At 43.0% G+C, this 17,638-nt stretch overlaps 1 protein-coding gene across 1 annotated transcript in view; it reads right to left on the bottom strand.

Annotated features, from left to right (window-relative positions):
- Positions 1–17,638, bottom strand: part of dock1 (dedicator of cytokinesis 1) — a 433,218-nt gene that overhangs the window by 269,528 nt on the left and 146,052 nt on the right. Inside the window, exon 25 of the mRNA XM_080747125.1 lies at positions 11,681–11,787. Coding sequence (XP_080603251.1) covers positions 11,681–11,787 — 107 coding nt within the window. The remainder of the gene's footprint in view (positions 1–11,680; positions 11,788–17,638) is intronic.

The raw sequence follows: 17,638 nt of genomic DNA, 5'->3' as shown, positions 1-17,638 counted from the left end.
GACAATAGATTTCCAGTGGATTGGCAGAACATTGAGCTTGTAGATCAGCTATTTTTCAGTAAAGAAACCTGTGGAAAAAATGCATTTGCAGGTAAATTTCAGGAAAAGAACGGTAAAGCCTGAAGACCTGAAACAGCACATCTGTATGACACAACACTCCCTGTACTAGTCGACATACGTACGGATGTAAGTATGAATGCATGAATATGAATCGAACAGGCTAGTCAGTGTGGTCTGCAAAATCCCTATATCCTGTGTAAATAAAGATAGAAAAAATAAATGAATACACAATAACAAAAAAGAAAAAGTAAAAAAAAAATTTGAAGAATTTCCGTTCCTCCACCTGTTCAAACGGCAGCAGGTTGACAGCGCCATGCCTCCCTCCACGTCAAATATTTGATTAAAACTCCAGGAACGTTCAAGCAGCCCAGGGAGACTATGGGCTTGTAGCGCTGACTTCAAACAAGCAATTTCCATATACTATACTATACCGTCACTGCTGACGGGTGGAAACCTTGTATGTCCGAGAACGGTTACTTTTCAGGTAGTGGAAACAGGGGCGTCACAAGGGAGGAAGTTGGACTGAGGCCCAAGGTGGAGGGTCCTTAATTATTTTATTCTTTAGCTATTGAAAAATATTTTTGAAAAGTCGTGAAAATGTGTGCAAATCTTTTTTAAAGCGAACATTTGTAACTCAAATATTTGCATCTGGGGGGGTCCCTGGAACTAAATATTTTGAGATGGGGGTCCGTGGCCAAATACATATCATTTTGGGGGTCCTTCACATGAAAAGGTTTGAGCACCACCGACATAGAAACATGATTTGAAATATTCAAAGACTTTGCAAAGATTCTCACGATTAAAAAAAATAAATAGCAGATCTACGAGCTCGCAGCGCAGGACCGCTTGTATATCTGCTATTTTTCAATAGTTAAAGCTGTACTGTGGAAGCTGCTCAACTAGTGGTCAGTAGCGGTATTGCTTTTTTCGGCCGGAGTCGCGGACCCCCGTTCCGGTGGTCCGCGGAACCCCGCGGCCGTCACGAGCACCTCCGCCTCGCCGATACGATTCCGTAGAGCCGTCTCCCATCATTTTTAGACCAGGATTGAGGGAGTAGCAAGCAAGATTCCTTCACCAATGTAAACACAGTTGCTGAGGGAAGCTACTTCCTTTAGAGACAGCAAGACTCGCTGTGATTGGCCGGTGGTGTATGATCGGCGCTGTGATTGGCCGGTAGTGTATCATGTGGGAGATGACATCATTTTGCCGGGAAATTCTCCCCCCCTCACAACTCATAGAAAACATATAAAGAGAAGGCTTCAGAAGCTGAAAATAACAGAGTGGGGGTTCTAAAACTTTAGCGATTTAACAGTTAGGACAATTTTAAGATTTGTTTTATAAAAAAAGTTACATGGTATAACTTTAAAGCACAAAATGTGAGTGAATCCTTGTACCCAGGGCCCAGAATTTGGTGTGACAACCCTGAGTGGAAATAAAGAACCATGTGTTCCAATGGAGTTATTATTTAGCCACATGGCTGTTGTTAACACTTGTCATTGGTTCAATTGGTTATTAATAAAGCATCACAACTATTTTATATGTTGGCTATTCAAAAATAGATCTATACCAGCTACATTTGTGACATTTTCGTTTTTTAAATAGCTGATCTACAAAAAATGGGGCTTAAAGTGCCTAGTGCCTTGTGTGTGTGCGTGCGTGCGTGCGTGCGTGCGTGCGTGCGTGCGTGCGTGCGTGCGTGCGTGCGTAGCCAGGGGGGAAACTGATTGGAGTGTGGATCGTTTGAAGGATGGGATCTAGGGGTGGAAGGTGGTGTTCTTTCATCCTCGCGGGGCAGAGGGGACAGCAGCGGTCACAGCTGGCCTGATTACTGCCTGTCTACAATGTGTCAGCAGAGGAGAAAGAGAGACACAGAGAGAGAGAGGGGGGGGGTCTGTGAGAAAGAGATGATAGAGAGAGGAGTGATAGAGGGGGAGCTTGAAAGATAAGAGGAAGGGAGAGAGAGGGCAGAAGAGAGATGGGAGTGAGAAAGAGAGAGAGAGATGGAAAGAAAGAGATGAAAGGGAGAGTAGATATAGAGAGAGGGGGTGAGAAAGGGGGGAAGGGGGGAAGAGAGAGATAGGGGAAGGGAGAGGGGGGGAGAAATGATATAGAAGGGGTTGAGAGAGAGATCTGAGAGAGAGAGAGAGAGAGAGAGAGAGAGAGAGAGAGAGAGAGAGAGAGAGAGAGAGAGAGAGAGAGAGAGAGAGAGACGTGGGAAAGAGATAAGGTGGACTTAATGTGGTCCAGCTCTTGCTCAATGAGAACAAGAGTATCTTTCTTGTGGAAGGGATGTCTGCTGCTGCACACAATGGCTATTGACTGAGAAATTAATGACCCTTCTGGAGAGAAGAAGAACTGGAACGGAACAGGAATGGAACGGAGAGCTCAGTCTCTAGCCAGGACACTGCTGGAATCGCCTTTATCAATCACACACACACGTCTGTATTACAAAACTTTTTTTTTTATGGCGCCGATTTTATGAATGAGGTGGTATCTAAGAGCACCTGCTAATCCCCTGTATCTACTGTACACAGTCGATATATCGTCACTGCCAGGCTCCAAGTTTCAAATTTGTACTTTTTTTTTCCTTCTTCGTGAATTAAAGCCCTGCTTCGCCATACAAAAGTGTCGTGCAAAAGTTGGCTATTTTCTCCATTTTAAAGCGTTTGTTTTTGTTTTCTTTTTTTTTAAATAATAATAATAACAAAAAAAGGAAGGTTTTGGACATACAAGGTTTCCACCCGACAATGACGATATGCCTCTATCACAATGCATCAGTACTCACACCTCTACACATTCAGCAGCTCTCGGCATGCATGCTAGGAACTATCAGATTTTTTTTTCTTGGATTGCTTTCGATTGCTTTTTGATTACCTAGAAGTGCTTGGAAAAAAATCGCCTTCTCTCTTCTTCTCCGTAACTTTCCCCCCGGGCGGACAAAGTTAACTTTTTACTTTACTGTACCTCTGCCAATGGCACCCGCGTTGGAGGTGAGCTCAGGATGTAAACAATTTATGTCTGCCCTGAAGGCAGGAATGCTTTTTGAGGAGGACCAGCCGGTCCAGCCTTTGTGCGCTGCCAGGCCAGCCTGTCCGTCCGTCATGCCCCGCGGACAGTAGCCATGACATACCTTTTTGGGTGTCTTTTGGTTTTGTTGAATTTTTGTGCCACAGGCGCCTTCACTGGAGCAGAAGATAGTTTCGACTTTTTTGGGAAGAACTTCAAACCAGGAAAGCATCAGAGGCACTTTAGCTATTTACAGTATACTGTATGCAGTACAGAAATATACTTTTTTCAGAAAACTCTCAAGATTTAGGACATTGGTTTGGAAAAACATTCACTCACTGTGAGCTTGTACATCTGCTATTTCTCAACTTTTTTTGAAAAATCTTGAAGCTCACAACTCGACAAGTTGTGTCGATCAGCTATTTTCAGAGTAAGCTTTCCCCACACAACGGATTCTGGAGTTTAAGTGGTTGCCTGAAGAAGGTCTATTGACCGAAAGAAATGTAGCTTTAATAAAGTCGTCCTTGTTGTGCAAGTGCAGATGGTGTGCGGGTCATTTTATTTTATTCTAGGAGTGGTTAAAATGCTGTTTGTGTCATGAGTACCTCGCTCCCACTTTACTCTCACTCACAGAGTTAACACTCTGAGATAACACTGAGAAACTGACTGTGTAACAAGCCTGAGCTGGCACCCAGGAACAAGACACAAAATGACATTTTGTTTTTTAAAGCAACATTAGGAGATGAAACAACATTTTGTCTGCAGTATTTCTCAATTGAAGGACAGATATATTCGGCATCATCGGCTTCGACTGAACGACCTGGTGTTTTGGTACTCCGGCGGCGAGCCATAATCATGATCGACCTCATTAGCGCTTCGCCACGGTGTGGAGGAAAAGCTATTGAATGTAGACGGGCCAGCGTGTGGCCTTGGCTGCTCATTAGTATAGATCCGATGCCAGTGATTGGAAGAAGTAATCCGATTTTCTCTCTCTCACTTAAGTTAAGTAGCAACACCAAGTACACAAATTCTTCAAAACTAAACTGACAATCTTGACGTGCTGTGTGCTTGTAGATCGTCTATTTTAAGATATATAAAAGCTGTCAATTAATTGTAGTGGAGTACAAAGTACAATATTTGCCTCTGAGATGTAGTGGATTAGCCTGATTATCAGACTGAAGCTGTCCAGTCAGAGGTGGGCTGGATTCAGGCTAGTAGTGGATTAGAAGTAAAAAAAGTATTGAACAATGGACATACTGAAGTAAAGCAGTGGTTCTCAACCTGTGGGTTGGGACCCCCAGGGGGGTCCCCAAATTATTTTGGTGGGTCCCCGGATGATTAACTTAATGTGCAACATTGTTTTCTCTCTCAACAGTAAACAAACCAACATAAAGTTTAAGTGTATAGAGGGTATATGCACATTTCTAAAGTGACAATTTAAGGACTTTTTGATACCTCAAATTAATAATAACGACAAATTAAACATTGGCCAAATTGTCAAATATTAGAGGCAGATATTTGCAAGGCGTTGTGAGCATGTAGATCTGCTATTTTCACAATAGAACCGTGTTATACAAAATGTAATGCCTCAACTCTTAGAGCTTGTCTGGGTGGGAGGGTCCCCAGTTAAAATATGATCATTTTGGGGGTTGCGGCCCGAAAAGGTTGAGAACCACTGAAGTAAAGCAAAGAGTCAACGTTGTACTTAAGTACTGTACAGTGCATGAGTAAATGTACCTTCCACCGCCGGTCGTTACTATGGATGTGTTGCACTAATTACACAGCAGGCGTGCTGGTCCATGACGCTGCCTCCATGCACTGCTGAGCAGCAGGACCATTGACCATTGACTCGTTGATTACTGGCTCTGAAAGCCGTCACAACACTAACACTTCCACAAGCTTCTCAAAGCCGACAAAACACTTCCACGCGCAATGATGTTTCCCACGCACCGCCAAGAACGCAAAAAAAAAAAAACTGACGACAACAGTTGTTATGCTGGTTAATGGCCGCTGGGATATACAGAGGTTTCTTTCCCTGTTTTGATGTTCTCATTTTTTTATGGAGAATGGAGCGTATTTTTACAGAAACCCGCAAATGGCAAGGAACCACTACATTCCCATTGAAAAGCAGAATCCACCTTCATAGGTAGATTTTAACTTCGAAGTCAGAGAGGGTCATAAAAATAGCAAAAATAGCTGATCTACAAGCTCAATATTCTGCCAATCCACTGGAAATCTACTGTCTTGCCATGGCAGGACGTGTGGAGTTTTGAAATGGCACTGTATAAATATACGTATACTTGGTCGATCGGGTTCGCCCAGAGCTATATCCTTTGTCTATTACTTTTTTTCCCCCTTTAAATCCCTTAACTGAATATAACCAATCTTTAAGCTCAACTTCCTTTGGATCTGTTATTTTTAATTGAATATTTGGATCTGGAATAGGGTATTAACACACACACTAACCATATAGATATTTTCCTGTTGTTAAACATGTTAAACTGAATAAGAAAAAACTTGACGCACACCGTCTTCAAATGCAAAAAGGGGATTTAATAGGGAATCACAACGTTTCAGTCGTATTTAGACCTTCATCAGTCAATCTTTTTTTAGACCTTTCAAGACCTTTCGAAGGTCGCAATAGGACCGAAACGTTGTGATTCCATATTAAATCCCCTCTTTGCATTTGAAGACAGTGTGCGTGGAATTTCTTTCTTATTCAGTTTACCAGACCATTGTTTGGTCTCTCCTCGACACACCAGTCGCTTTTGTAGGTGTGCAAGAGTCTCTCGTTTCATTCCTCCTATGTTAAAAAATAATAATAAAGAAAGTCCCGTCTACACCAGCATGTTCATCGACAAATATCCGCCCGCGTTAAAACGCTAAAAATGCTGCTGTCATCGCAAGACTGTCTATTGGCAGCCTGTCAACAAGCAGTCTAGCGAAGACAGGCAGCCCATACAGTCCGGACTTAAGCTCTTTAGATACCTCAGTAAAATACAATGTGCACATCTGAAAACAAGATATCACAGAACAATGTGCATTATGTCTTGTTTTTGTTTTGCGGAACCGATTATTTGACAATCATTCAAAATCTATTGTTTAATCATAAGCTTGTCCACCCGCCTCTCATTGAATTCAATCCGTCAGGGCCTCGCTTTCATACCTCCCAGTGCATAACGGAACGTTATCTCTTTCCTTAAACCAATATATAACAAATGACACGCGGAAAAGTCCTCCAGCGTTAGAATCAGCACTATTTTATCAATGTCCGCCATTATGTAATGCTGGTAAACAAAGGAGATAATGGTGCCGAGAACAGAAGGCTACGTCTCATGCAACAACAAAAAAAGTGGCAAAGATTTGGCAGCCCCCCAAGTAGTAACTCTGAGGATCCCAGAGGGGTTCCGGACCCCCTGTAGAAGGCGCGTAGCTTTAAAGCATGAGAACACACATCGAGAGGCGTCTAACTAGATGTGCGCCCCTCAGCATGGCGTAAGTTGTCACTACTGGTCTGTGTTGGCTCTCTCATCAATATGCATTGAATATATTTGCCCATGGCAGTTTTTTCTTCTTTTGCAGGCTGCAAAACGATTAACATAGAAAAACATTTTTTAAATGTAAAATCACATTTTGACAAATCGCAAAATTGTTATTTTGGAAAATAACCACATACGGTAACCCCTATCCCTCCCCCCTAGTGTTTTGAAAGTTAATTTAGTACCGTATGTGATCCCCCCCTGCAATTTAAAATTCTTCTTCTTATAATAAGTTGACTTTTGTAAACCAGTCCTATTTTAAACTTTGCCAAGCAGTGAAAAAAAAACGATCTACAAGCTCACAATGCGTCGTGAGCTTGTACTGTAGCTATAGGCTACCATTTCCTTTTCTTTTTTCTTTTATTAAACATTCTCAACTATAATGACATGCCCAAAATAGGGTACACCAGGTTGAAAGTGGTCAATGTAATGGGAAGAGTCGAGCACGATTCTTGGAGGCAAATAAATCACTTGCAAATGGGCTCACTGGAAGAGAACACAATTATGCCGGCTGCTCCCCTGGCCTGTGTTACAGGGTCGAACCACTGTAGCATCCAAAATCTGTTTGCGCTCAAAGTTTGAGGAGGGCACTCGTGGCCCCGCTCGATAGTTCCAGTCTGCTTCCCCCCCCGGTCAGTCCCACCCACTCCCACTCCCACCAAACGTTTAGTGTTGTCAGATGTGTGGGTTAGAGCAGGGATTGATTTTCAACCTTTTATATTTGAAAGACCTGTTTGATATTGTATTATGCCACAGACTAGGCCAGGGTTCCCAAACTGTTTTGTCTCAGGGCACCCCATGAATATCTTTTTAATCCGAGGCACCCCTACATAATAATTTTCACTCCTAGCACCTTATATTTATAGCATACCGTCATTGTCGGGTGGAAACCTTGTATGTCCAAAACTGTTCGTTTTGTATTTATCATCTATTCTATAAAATGTACTAAACTGCGAGGCGTTGTGCGCTTGTAGATCGGCTGTTTTCACTAGTTTTGACAGAGGTCTGACAGTGATGATATTTTAGTGATTATGTTGCGAGGATTTTTTTTTTTGGTTAAAACTGACTGAAAATAACTTTGTAATTCAAGTTTAAAATTATACGAAATATTTTTTAGGTGTTCAAATAAATACTTTGAAAACCCCTGGACTAGGGATGTCACGATATGCCTAATCCACGATTCGATTCTATGGTCAAGATTCGATCCGATTCAATTTTCGATACAATATAGGATATACAATTTTTTAAACCTCCATTTTTCAGCACTGAGAGCAAGCTATATGACTATTTAAGCTATTGTCTTGATTTATAAAGAAAAACACTTATTTCTCAATAAGTCAGTTATATTTTAATAACAAATGAGAATGAGAATAACTAGTAAGACACCTCAGGGCGACATGCGACCTCGGGCGAGGTCAAGCCAATTAATTCTTGGCCATCTGGCCAGTGATGAATATCGGACCAGTTACCCATATATGGAGACTCTGCATGATAGTCAACAATGTTATGTCATCTGGCCATCTGCCAGTGATATACAGTATATCGATGACATAAGGAGTCTTCATATATGGGCATAAAAGGGATTCTGGGGAATACCCATATATGGACTTTTACTTTTACATAGGTGATGTCACCTGTGATATCACCTGTGATGTCACAGTGACAAGGGAACCAACCCATAGACGGTAAAAATGTGTGTACACACACACACACACACAGACGGAGACAAGCTGTGACATTTTTCATGGTAAACTGCGACTTTCGGTCGCAACAAAAGGTTTAACATAAACAATATAAACTTTGGGTTTTATGCCCTAACAACTGACATTTTCATGCACGGAAGTGAATCGCGATTCTGGTTGTGATTTTGATTCACCAAATCGAAGGTCAAATTTTGGTTTGATTCACGATTCGAATCGGAATAGTGACAGCCCTACCACGGACACCCATTTGATACCGCTGCTTATGTCTGAGAGGACGCCAACGTTCACTGTGCAATCCTCAGCGTTCATTTAACTCTGAGAGTGTGAAATGGAACCAAATGGACCGAGTTGCAGACCCGTAAGCCTCCGTTTGGACCCCTGCTGGATCGACGTTGGCCTACAGGTAAGTCTATTCATGCGTGTGCAGGAATATGCATGACCTGTATTTGTATGCATGTATTTATGTGGGAGCGTGTGTGTGTGTGTGTGTGTGTGTGTGTGTGTGTGTGTGTGTGTGTACTATGTATGCACATAATTTATGTGCACATGTATGACTCCTCATGCATGATGTGCACAAATCTGCTCATGTGCATGTGCATGTGCATGTCTGTGTGTGTGTGTGTGTGTGTGTGTGTGTGCGTGCGTGCGTGCGTGCGTGTGTGTACATGCATGCGTGTTTGGATTGGTATGACACTGTAGAAAAACACTAGGCATTAAGCGCTCCACAACAATGCCAGACGACCTCAGACAGGAGATTTTCTTTTGTTTTCAACAAAGCCCTGGGAAAAAAAATCACAAAATGACAAGCTCACACACGCATCACCCTTCCCCTCTGACTGGTGGGCAGCTTAGCTCGCCGTCCCTCAGCAGCCAAACTATTTGTGTGCAGACATGGCTGTCGTTTCGTATCATCGCTAGCCGACGCGCTCGTTTCCAGGGGGCTGTTTGTTTGCTCCAGCTGTGCATAAATTAGAACCAAGCCTGGTCGTGTAGCGCACAGCTGTCTGACTAGCTCAGTGATTTCTCAACCAGAGGGCCGGGGCCCAACGATGGGCCGCGATGATATTGCAAGTGGGCGGCTGACTAATTGGCAACACAGTACAACTTTAACGATAACATTCCATCGTGATTCTGATAAATAGAAATGTAATGTTAGTTCCATTGATCCAAGCCGGAAACAAAATATGAACATGCTCTGAAAATGCACGTGGCATGCAGCTTGAGCAGGAAAAAAAACATAATGACCTTGTGTGTTACTATTAATAATGTCAAAACTTTAATTCCAGTCCAAGTTAGAAAAGGATTGCAAAGTAAATGAAGAATGATCAAAGATGTTGTCTGTGCAAAGCTAGCTAGCAGAATATGTTGACTTTTGCTGTTCCAAGAACTGATGATGTTGCTGAAATATCAGCTGAACGCTTGTCTGTTTTGTTTAATATTACTTCTTTAGAAATGTTAAGGCTTGGCTCAGTCAAGGTAGACAACGTGATATACGACTAGACATAACTTATGTGCCAAAGAAATGCAGATCTACAAGCGGGAGGTAGAGCAGCCTCTTGCGAACAGTTCCATCTGCGTCAGAGAGTGTTTTTGTACGTAACACACACTTTGTAAAGTGCTTAGGACAGAGGTCTTCAACAGGGGGTCCGGGACCCCGGGTCCTCAGAGTTACTACAGGGGGGCCACGAAATCCTTGTGTGATAGGATAATTATTTTCAATTAAAAACTTTGAACCCACACATCCTTATTCTGAGGATAACTTTAGCCAAAAATAGCAGATCTACCAGCTCTCAACGCCTCGCAGCGCGAGGCGTTGAGAGCTTGTAGATCGGCTATTTTCGGCAAAGAGATTTGGTGTAGAGGTCAAAAAGAGCAGACCAAGTACAGAGTGAAAGGTCAAGTTTACTACGTATCGACGATTGAATTGGCTAAATGTCTGAAAAAATATTAACACGAATCCAACATAGACTGATGACAGTGCTGTCAAACAAGTCGGTAAAAATCAGCATAACGCATTTAGACAATAGTAGCGGGGGTCCCTGCTTCATCTCTCTCTCAGTTAAGGGGTCCTTGGCCTGAAAACGTTGAAGACCCCTGGCTTAGGATGAAAAGGCTCTATAGAAATGCAGAACAAATTGACCGGTGACCTCAGTCTCTCTTCCACGTAGTGATCCTAGACCTCGCAGATCAATTGTGATTTCATGCTGATTAAAAGCAACCAATCATTTACAGATCGGTGTATATCAATGGCTTTCAGATTGGGAGCGTCCTTCGTAATAGATTTCTTCATTAGGGATTAATAAAAAGCCATTTCGTGAGAAGACTGGCCGCAGCTATATGCAAGATTTCCTCAGATTGCTGGGAGGGAATCGTTGCTTAATTGACACACTAATCAATGCATAAGTCCTTTAATGGGGGAAAAAAAGGCACAGCCCCGCCAGCAGCTTTGGATTAATTGAATTACTAATCACGGTGTCACGCGTTAGTCACACTTTCATTACCCGGCTTCGTTATGCTCTCTGTTGCAGCTCTGTGACTTATGAAAAAGAAATGAAAAAGGTTTCCGATAACGGTGACTGTGTTACAGGAAGAGGAAGGCCTCAATAGCGGTCCAGCCATGAATTGATCATGATCACATTGATTGATTGAATTACATTTTAATAAGCATTACATTTTAGTAAATACAGTAATGTAAATAGTTCTAATACTCTATGTGCCGTACTAACTAAATTTGACTGCTTGTTCTTTGTGCCCTAAAAATAAAATGAAAACTGTTTTGTTTTGAATGTTGGGTAAAGCAATTTCAACATGTCTGTTGGGGCTCATATATGCATTTACCATTATTTGTGTGTGTGTGTGTGTGTGTGTGTGTGTGTGTGTGTGTGTGTGTGTGTGTGTGTGTGTGTGTGTGTGTGTGTGTGCGCGCGCATGTGCGTACTTAAATTGTATCACTATACTTGTGAGGACCAGACCAGTACCATAAGAAAGACGTTAGGACAAAAAAGAAAGCATTAGTTATGTAAGGGATAACGTCTGGCTCAGCAGTCATTATCGAGTGATAAAATCCCGACAGGCTGATATGGCACCGACTCGATAGCGAAGGTGCCATATCAGCCTGGAGGGATTTTTCACTCGATTGAGTGCTGAGCCAGACGTTATCCCTTACACGGCTCCTCAATAAAATAAAATAAAATTTGACTAAAAACAAGTATTTCCTTGCTTAGAGTAGTGAAAGTATTCCACAAGTGTTGCGCTGGGCGTCCCTCCCCCCCCCCCCCCCCAGCACAACACGGTCGCCTCGAAAGTGTAGCTCAAATAGAATCCATTTTCTGCTACTGAGTCCATGTGCGCGTGTGTGTGCGTGCGTCTCACCGTGCTGAGTGAACAGGTCACTGTGGACGATGTCTATCAGACACTCCAGCTTCTGTTTGACCAGGCGACCCAGTGGAACCTTCAGGATGAACTCGGTGAACAGCTTGCTATGGAGACACAAGCACACCAGGGACGTACAGAGAATGTTAGAGAGGCAGGGGCTGACATTTCTAAACGGGCCTTTTGGTGAACATATCGAAAATAGCAGACCTCCAAGTTCAAGACGCGATGCAGCTCGACACGTTGTGGGCTTGGAGGTCGGCTATTTTCGATGTTTGATTTCTGCACAGAGTGCGCAATTCTTTCAACATAAGATGCTGCATTCAAGTTCAGGAGAGTATGGACGAGGCAATTCTCTTGAATGCTGCCTTGAGGTATGGCATGGAAAGAGGTCATTTGCATTTCTTTCGCCATAGTAAAAACTGCATTCCTGGTCTGGAGAGGGCACTTTTTTTACAGACGGATAAAAGGGCAGGGGCTCAAGCCACCGCCGTCTGTCCATCAAGTAACGTAACGCACACACACTCCTTGGCTGCCAAACCACAATCATTTCTCACACTGCCCTCTTCTAGCGCCACTATCAGGCTGATTCTTGCAAAACACATTTTTGGACACTGCTCCAACAGATTCTGCCCTAAAATCACGCGGTACAGAGTATCTCTAAAGTCATGTCATCAACATGGATCTGTCCAATTTTCCATATTTCCTCCTGATTGGCTACCATTGCCTTCTAAAGTTTGTGTATGGGACCTGACGGTCGCTTATCTCCCAATTAGGGAGTCTTACTGGTGTGTACAGTATGTGCGCATGTGCCTGAAGCACACCAACGCAACACTCTGTGAACAGCGTGCTATAGAGACACATAAGCACACCAACACACAACAAGGTCAAAACACATGCTGCATGCATGGCATGCATGATTGTATGATGGATGGACTGGGCTGTCTTGTTCGTTTGTTGTTTATCGACTGTGCCGCTTTCAAGTTGTTTTACAGCTTGGTCTGTGGCACCCGACACTGAGGCAAAAACTTAAATTCCCATAATCCTTCGGGAGATTTAGTCATCCGGGAATGAAAACCTCTGTTTACTGCAATGAAGGAAGGAAAGTGAAAATGGATTTATCTCGTAATCCATCTCCAGATCGCGTTCTTGTTTAAAACAAGCCCTTCTCTACGGACCATAACGAATTCACGGGTGGACGTGGTTGTGATTTTTCTCTTCTGGGTGAAAGAAAATACGAGCGTGTCGCCGGACTGGAAGTAATTGGATTACATGTGGACCGGTGGTGCGTACAAGGAGCCTCGGAAATAAGGTAAAAACACTGATTGGCTACTGAATTCATTCATTGTATACCTGGCAACAAATGTGTTAAGCCCTGAGGCCAAAAACGTTCAAGAATAGCAGATGTAGAAGCTCGAAGCTTGGTACGAAGTTGACTCGATGTGATATCTGCTAATTCTGAACAGCCAATGTAAAAAGTAAAAAATTACACAGATGCTTTCTCCTTTTTTTTTCATTTTGGCATCTACTATTAATTATTACTAGAAGCTGGGCCGCCCTTCGGGCGGCCCAGCGTCTAGTCGGCGACCTGGCCAACTCGGAACAATGTAAATAGGGAATGAATGCCCCGCCCTTTAATGCAAACCCCATTATACCTGTTTTCATAGGACCCGTTTTGACCATCTGTCTGCCTGTGTCCATTTATGCCCATATATGGAGATATCTGTATCTGTCTGTCTGTCTGTCTGTCAGCGTCCATTTTATGTCCATATATGGAGATCACTGCAGTTATAGTTCTGGGTCCATTTTATGCCCATATATGGAGATATCCGTCTATCTGCGTCCATTTTATGCCCATATATGGAGTATCTGTCTGTGCCTCCAACTGTGTTGCAGACACAGTGCCGGTTCCCCCTTTAATGCAAACCTCATTATACCTGTGGTCATAGGACCCGTTTTGAACATCTGTTTGCCTGTGTCCATTTATGCCCATATATGGAGATATCTGTATCTGTCTGTCTGCGTCCATTTTATGCCCATATATGGAGATCTTTGACCATCTGTTTGCCTCTGTCCATTTATGTCCATATATGGAGATATCTGTATCTGTCTGTCTGCAATCCATTTTATGCCCATATATGGGGGCATTCATTTTATGCCCATATATCATATGCCCATATATGGAGATCTCTGTATGAGTCAGCCCTTGTGCCGATACGTCCATTTATGCCCATATATCTGTGTAGCCCATATGGAGATCTGCCCATATGCCCATATATGGAGATACATAACCATGGCATTTTGTGTTGACTCATGTTGCGTACGCGATGTCAGAGCCTTTTATGAAATGATGTCACAATGAGTCAGCGCTTGCGCCGATTTCCTCCGGAACAGCCTGATGTCAACAATCTGCCCATATGAGTCAGCAGTGCCCATATGCCCATATATGTAGCCCATATGGAGATCTGCCCATATGCCCATATATGGAGATACATAACCATGGCATTTTGTGTTGACTCATGTTGCGTATATGGAGATACATAACCATGGCATTTTGTGTTGACTCATGTTGCGTACGCGATGTCAGAGCCTTTTATGAAATGATGTCACAATGAGTCAGCGCTTGCGCCGATTTCCTCCGGAACAGCCTGATGTCAACAATCAACAATCAGCTCCGCATAAGGAGATTCCGAACGTTTTGCGCCGTTTCGGAAAAAACGCGCGTCGGGTCGGGTCGAGGCCGGGCACTGCACTCTGCGCCGCGGCGGAGAACGTGCGTGCCGAATCTGAAGCCGGTGGGACTAACGGTTCTCGAGATACGTGGATTACATACACGCAGACAGACAGACAGACAGACACGCAGAGACTTCTCGCATTTATAGATAGATGACCACGGATATGCTCTAGAGCAGGGGTCTTCAACAGGGGGTCCGGAACCCCTAGGGGGTCCGCATAGTTACTGCAGGGGGGCCGCGAAATCCTTGTATGATAGGATTATTATTTTAAATGAACAATTGAACCCTCACATCCCTATAATCTTCAGCCAAAAATAGCAGATCTACAAGCTCAGCGCGAGGCGTTGAGAGCTTGTAGATCGGCTATTTTAGGCAAATAGGTTTGGTGTAGAGGTAAAAAAGAGCCGAACAAGTACAGAGTGAAAGGTCAAGTTTACTAAGTATCGACAATTTATGATTTTAAGTGGTTAAGTGTCAAACAAGTCTATGAATCTATCCATGAAATCGATGAGTATCTCCATCACACATTTATACAATATTATGTAGAGGGGGTCCCTGCTTCATCTCTCTCTCTGCTAAGGGGTCCTTGGACTGAAAACGTTGGAGACCCCTGTTCTAGAGTGTGAAACATGTTTCGCTTCCCGTCCTCTTTAACCTCGACACGAAAACAAACTCCAGAATCGAACTACGCTTTCATTCCCCCTTTGTGGTCCATTGGTCCGGGTGCAACATTTAAGGAGGAACAAATGGAAGGATGGAAGGTTAGCTGGGCCAATTTCTCTTCAATTCAACCATGTCAGAAAGTTTCAACTTGCCAGGATAAGTCCTTCAAAACAGAAGGAACCGTGACAAAAAAAAATTACAGTTTGGCAACCATTTGACAATTTCGTGACAAGGCTAAAGACCGAAACAAAATCCCAGTCGGCTGCGAAAATGAATAAGCGTGTTTCGTCTTGAATGAATAATCATGAACCAATGTGGCAACAGTACCAGTCCACGGTCAACAGTAGTAGAACAAAACAAAGTATGCAAAAAGAGAGTTTCTATATAATGGCCAAGTCCAAAATGGGGAAGGCAGGTTAGAAAGTTATCGGATCAGGACATAACTTTAAAATGTCCTCTACACTAACATTAACCGTCAATTCATTCGTCTTCATTTGCACAGTAGGAAGCTTATGCTACAGGGTGTGCTCACATATGCCAGGCTAGCAGATTGGGGATGAAAGATAGATAGATTGTGTCTGTCTGTGCGTGTGGGTGTGTCTGTGTGCGTGCAGTGACTCACAGTTGTCCTTAAAGGTATCCATTCGACACTGTAGAAATACTACGGTCTACGTTACAAGTAAAAGTCTGATAATCAACATTTACTTGAATTGAAGTACAAAAGTATTGGAATCAAAAAGTAAAAATACTCATTATGCAGAATGTTTTAATCCGTTTAACAATGTATCATATGCATTAAAATCTTGAAAATAGCAATCAACTATTCTCAAATCGAAAATAGATAAAGTTTAAATAGGGCTGAAGTGTTTAGTTATATTTTGTAATAATAATAATAATGACATTTTACAAAGTAACTTAAGTTTCCAAATAATTGTAGAGGAATAAAAAGTGCAATATTTGCCTCTGAGATGTAGTGGGGTAGAAGTACAAGTAGGCTATAAAGTAAAAGCACCTCAAAATTGTACAGTATCTCAGTAAATGTGTTAAACTAGTTACTTTACACCACTGCGTGCATTGCGTAAGTGTGACAAACTGATAGTTAGCCGCTCAAGGTTTCCTCGGGGACTGAGGCACGCTGTCAACAGTTTGTCATGGATGACTTGACGCCTTATACCCACTGATCCTGACCGACAGCAAATTAGCCACTAGCTACAAACATCTCACAATCAGCGAGTCATGCCTTCGCATACATCCTGCTCACTTGTGAGACGTCTTGTTGTTTCTGACACCCAGTGGCATTTCTGCAAGCATTACATTGCACACGCATTAGCAACACACTCACAGAGTTAAATGAACCCATTAAAACAGGGAAAGTGTTTGTGTCATTTTAGATTTTAGCGTCGGCCATTCAAACATACTGTAGCAGATCTACAAGCTTGCAAATCTTTGAATATATCTATTTTTTAAAACATACATTTTGAACTCAAATCTTTTCTTTTGGAGTCCCTGGAACAAAATATTTTGAGATGGGGTCCTCGGCTAAATACATATAGTTTTGGTGGTCCTTGACATGAAAATGTTTTGCACACCTTGTTTTGTGCACCTTGGCAACAGTTTCTTTTTTTCTGAAAACTGTTAGGATTCAGAAGATGTTTTGTAGAATCTTAATGGGTTAACTTTAATGATTTTACAGTGTAAAGAAAATCAAATAGGGGTGTGTGGCCTCAAACTGTGACCCCTGAATCGGGGGAAAAAAGGGTTGAGAATCACTGGGAAAAGGACACGATCCTTGGGGCTACAGTAGTGTGAGGTTGCATCTACAGTAGGTGGGCCAGGGCCCTCAGGCCTGCTAGATTAAAAAGCACCACAGGGGCCTGGCAGATCCCTGCTGTTCAGAGACTGGCACTCTATCAGAGCGCGCTAGCTCATCCACCGCACCGACCTTGAGGTTGGGAGAGGATCGCTGGCCCGCAGCCTCCACAATCTTTTCATCTGGAAAAAAAAATACCAAAAAAAATCCAAAGAGCAAACCACTGCTGGCCAAGGAATGAACAGTATGTATGAGAGACTATAGGGTCCGGTGGGGGATATTTCTGTGTTGTAACAGCAGATCTGAATAGTGATGCTGGGGGAAACGTTGACTCAGACTCTCTTTCATGAAGAGCTGACTTGTTTTCCCACGGTGCAGGCCAGCCGGCCAGAATGTGGGCATACAATGCCAAATTCAGGACGCTTTGTCCCACGCATGCACCATTCCTCCACGGACGTTTCGGAGTTCATGGATAAGTGTCCAAAATCCATGGGTGAATGGTGCATGTGCCTGGAGACCAAAATCAGAATCCCCTTTAGGCTAGCAGATAAGATGTTTAGCTTCAATGTTCCTAGCCGCGTGAGACACAGGTTCGAATCTCGGGCGTTAGAACATGGACTAATCTGGGAACCCATCGGCAAAAAACTAAACAAAAAACGACAGATTCAGCTGCGGAGCTCTGAATCTGACTTGAGAGATTATACCGTACATAGACACAGTACAAACAGAATGATGCATGCAAAGGTAGAA

Source organism: Nannobrachium achirus (assembly GCF_963921795.1).
Source record: "Nannobrachium achirus genome assembly, chromosome: 18".
Classification (NCBI taxonomy): domain Eukaryota; kingdom Metazoa; phylum Chordata; class Actinopteri; order Myctophiformes; family Myctophidae; genus Nannobrachium; species Nannobrachium achirus.
This window is presented reverse-complemented; position numbering and strand designations above follow the sequence as displayed.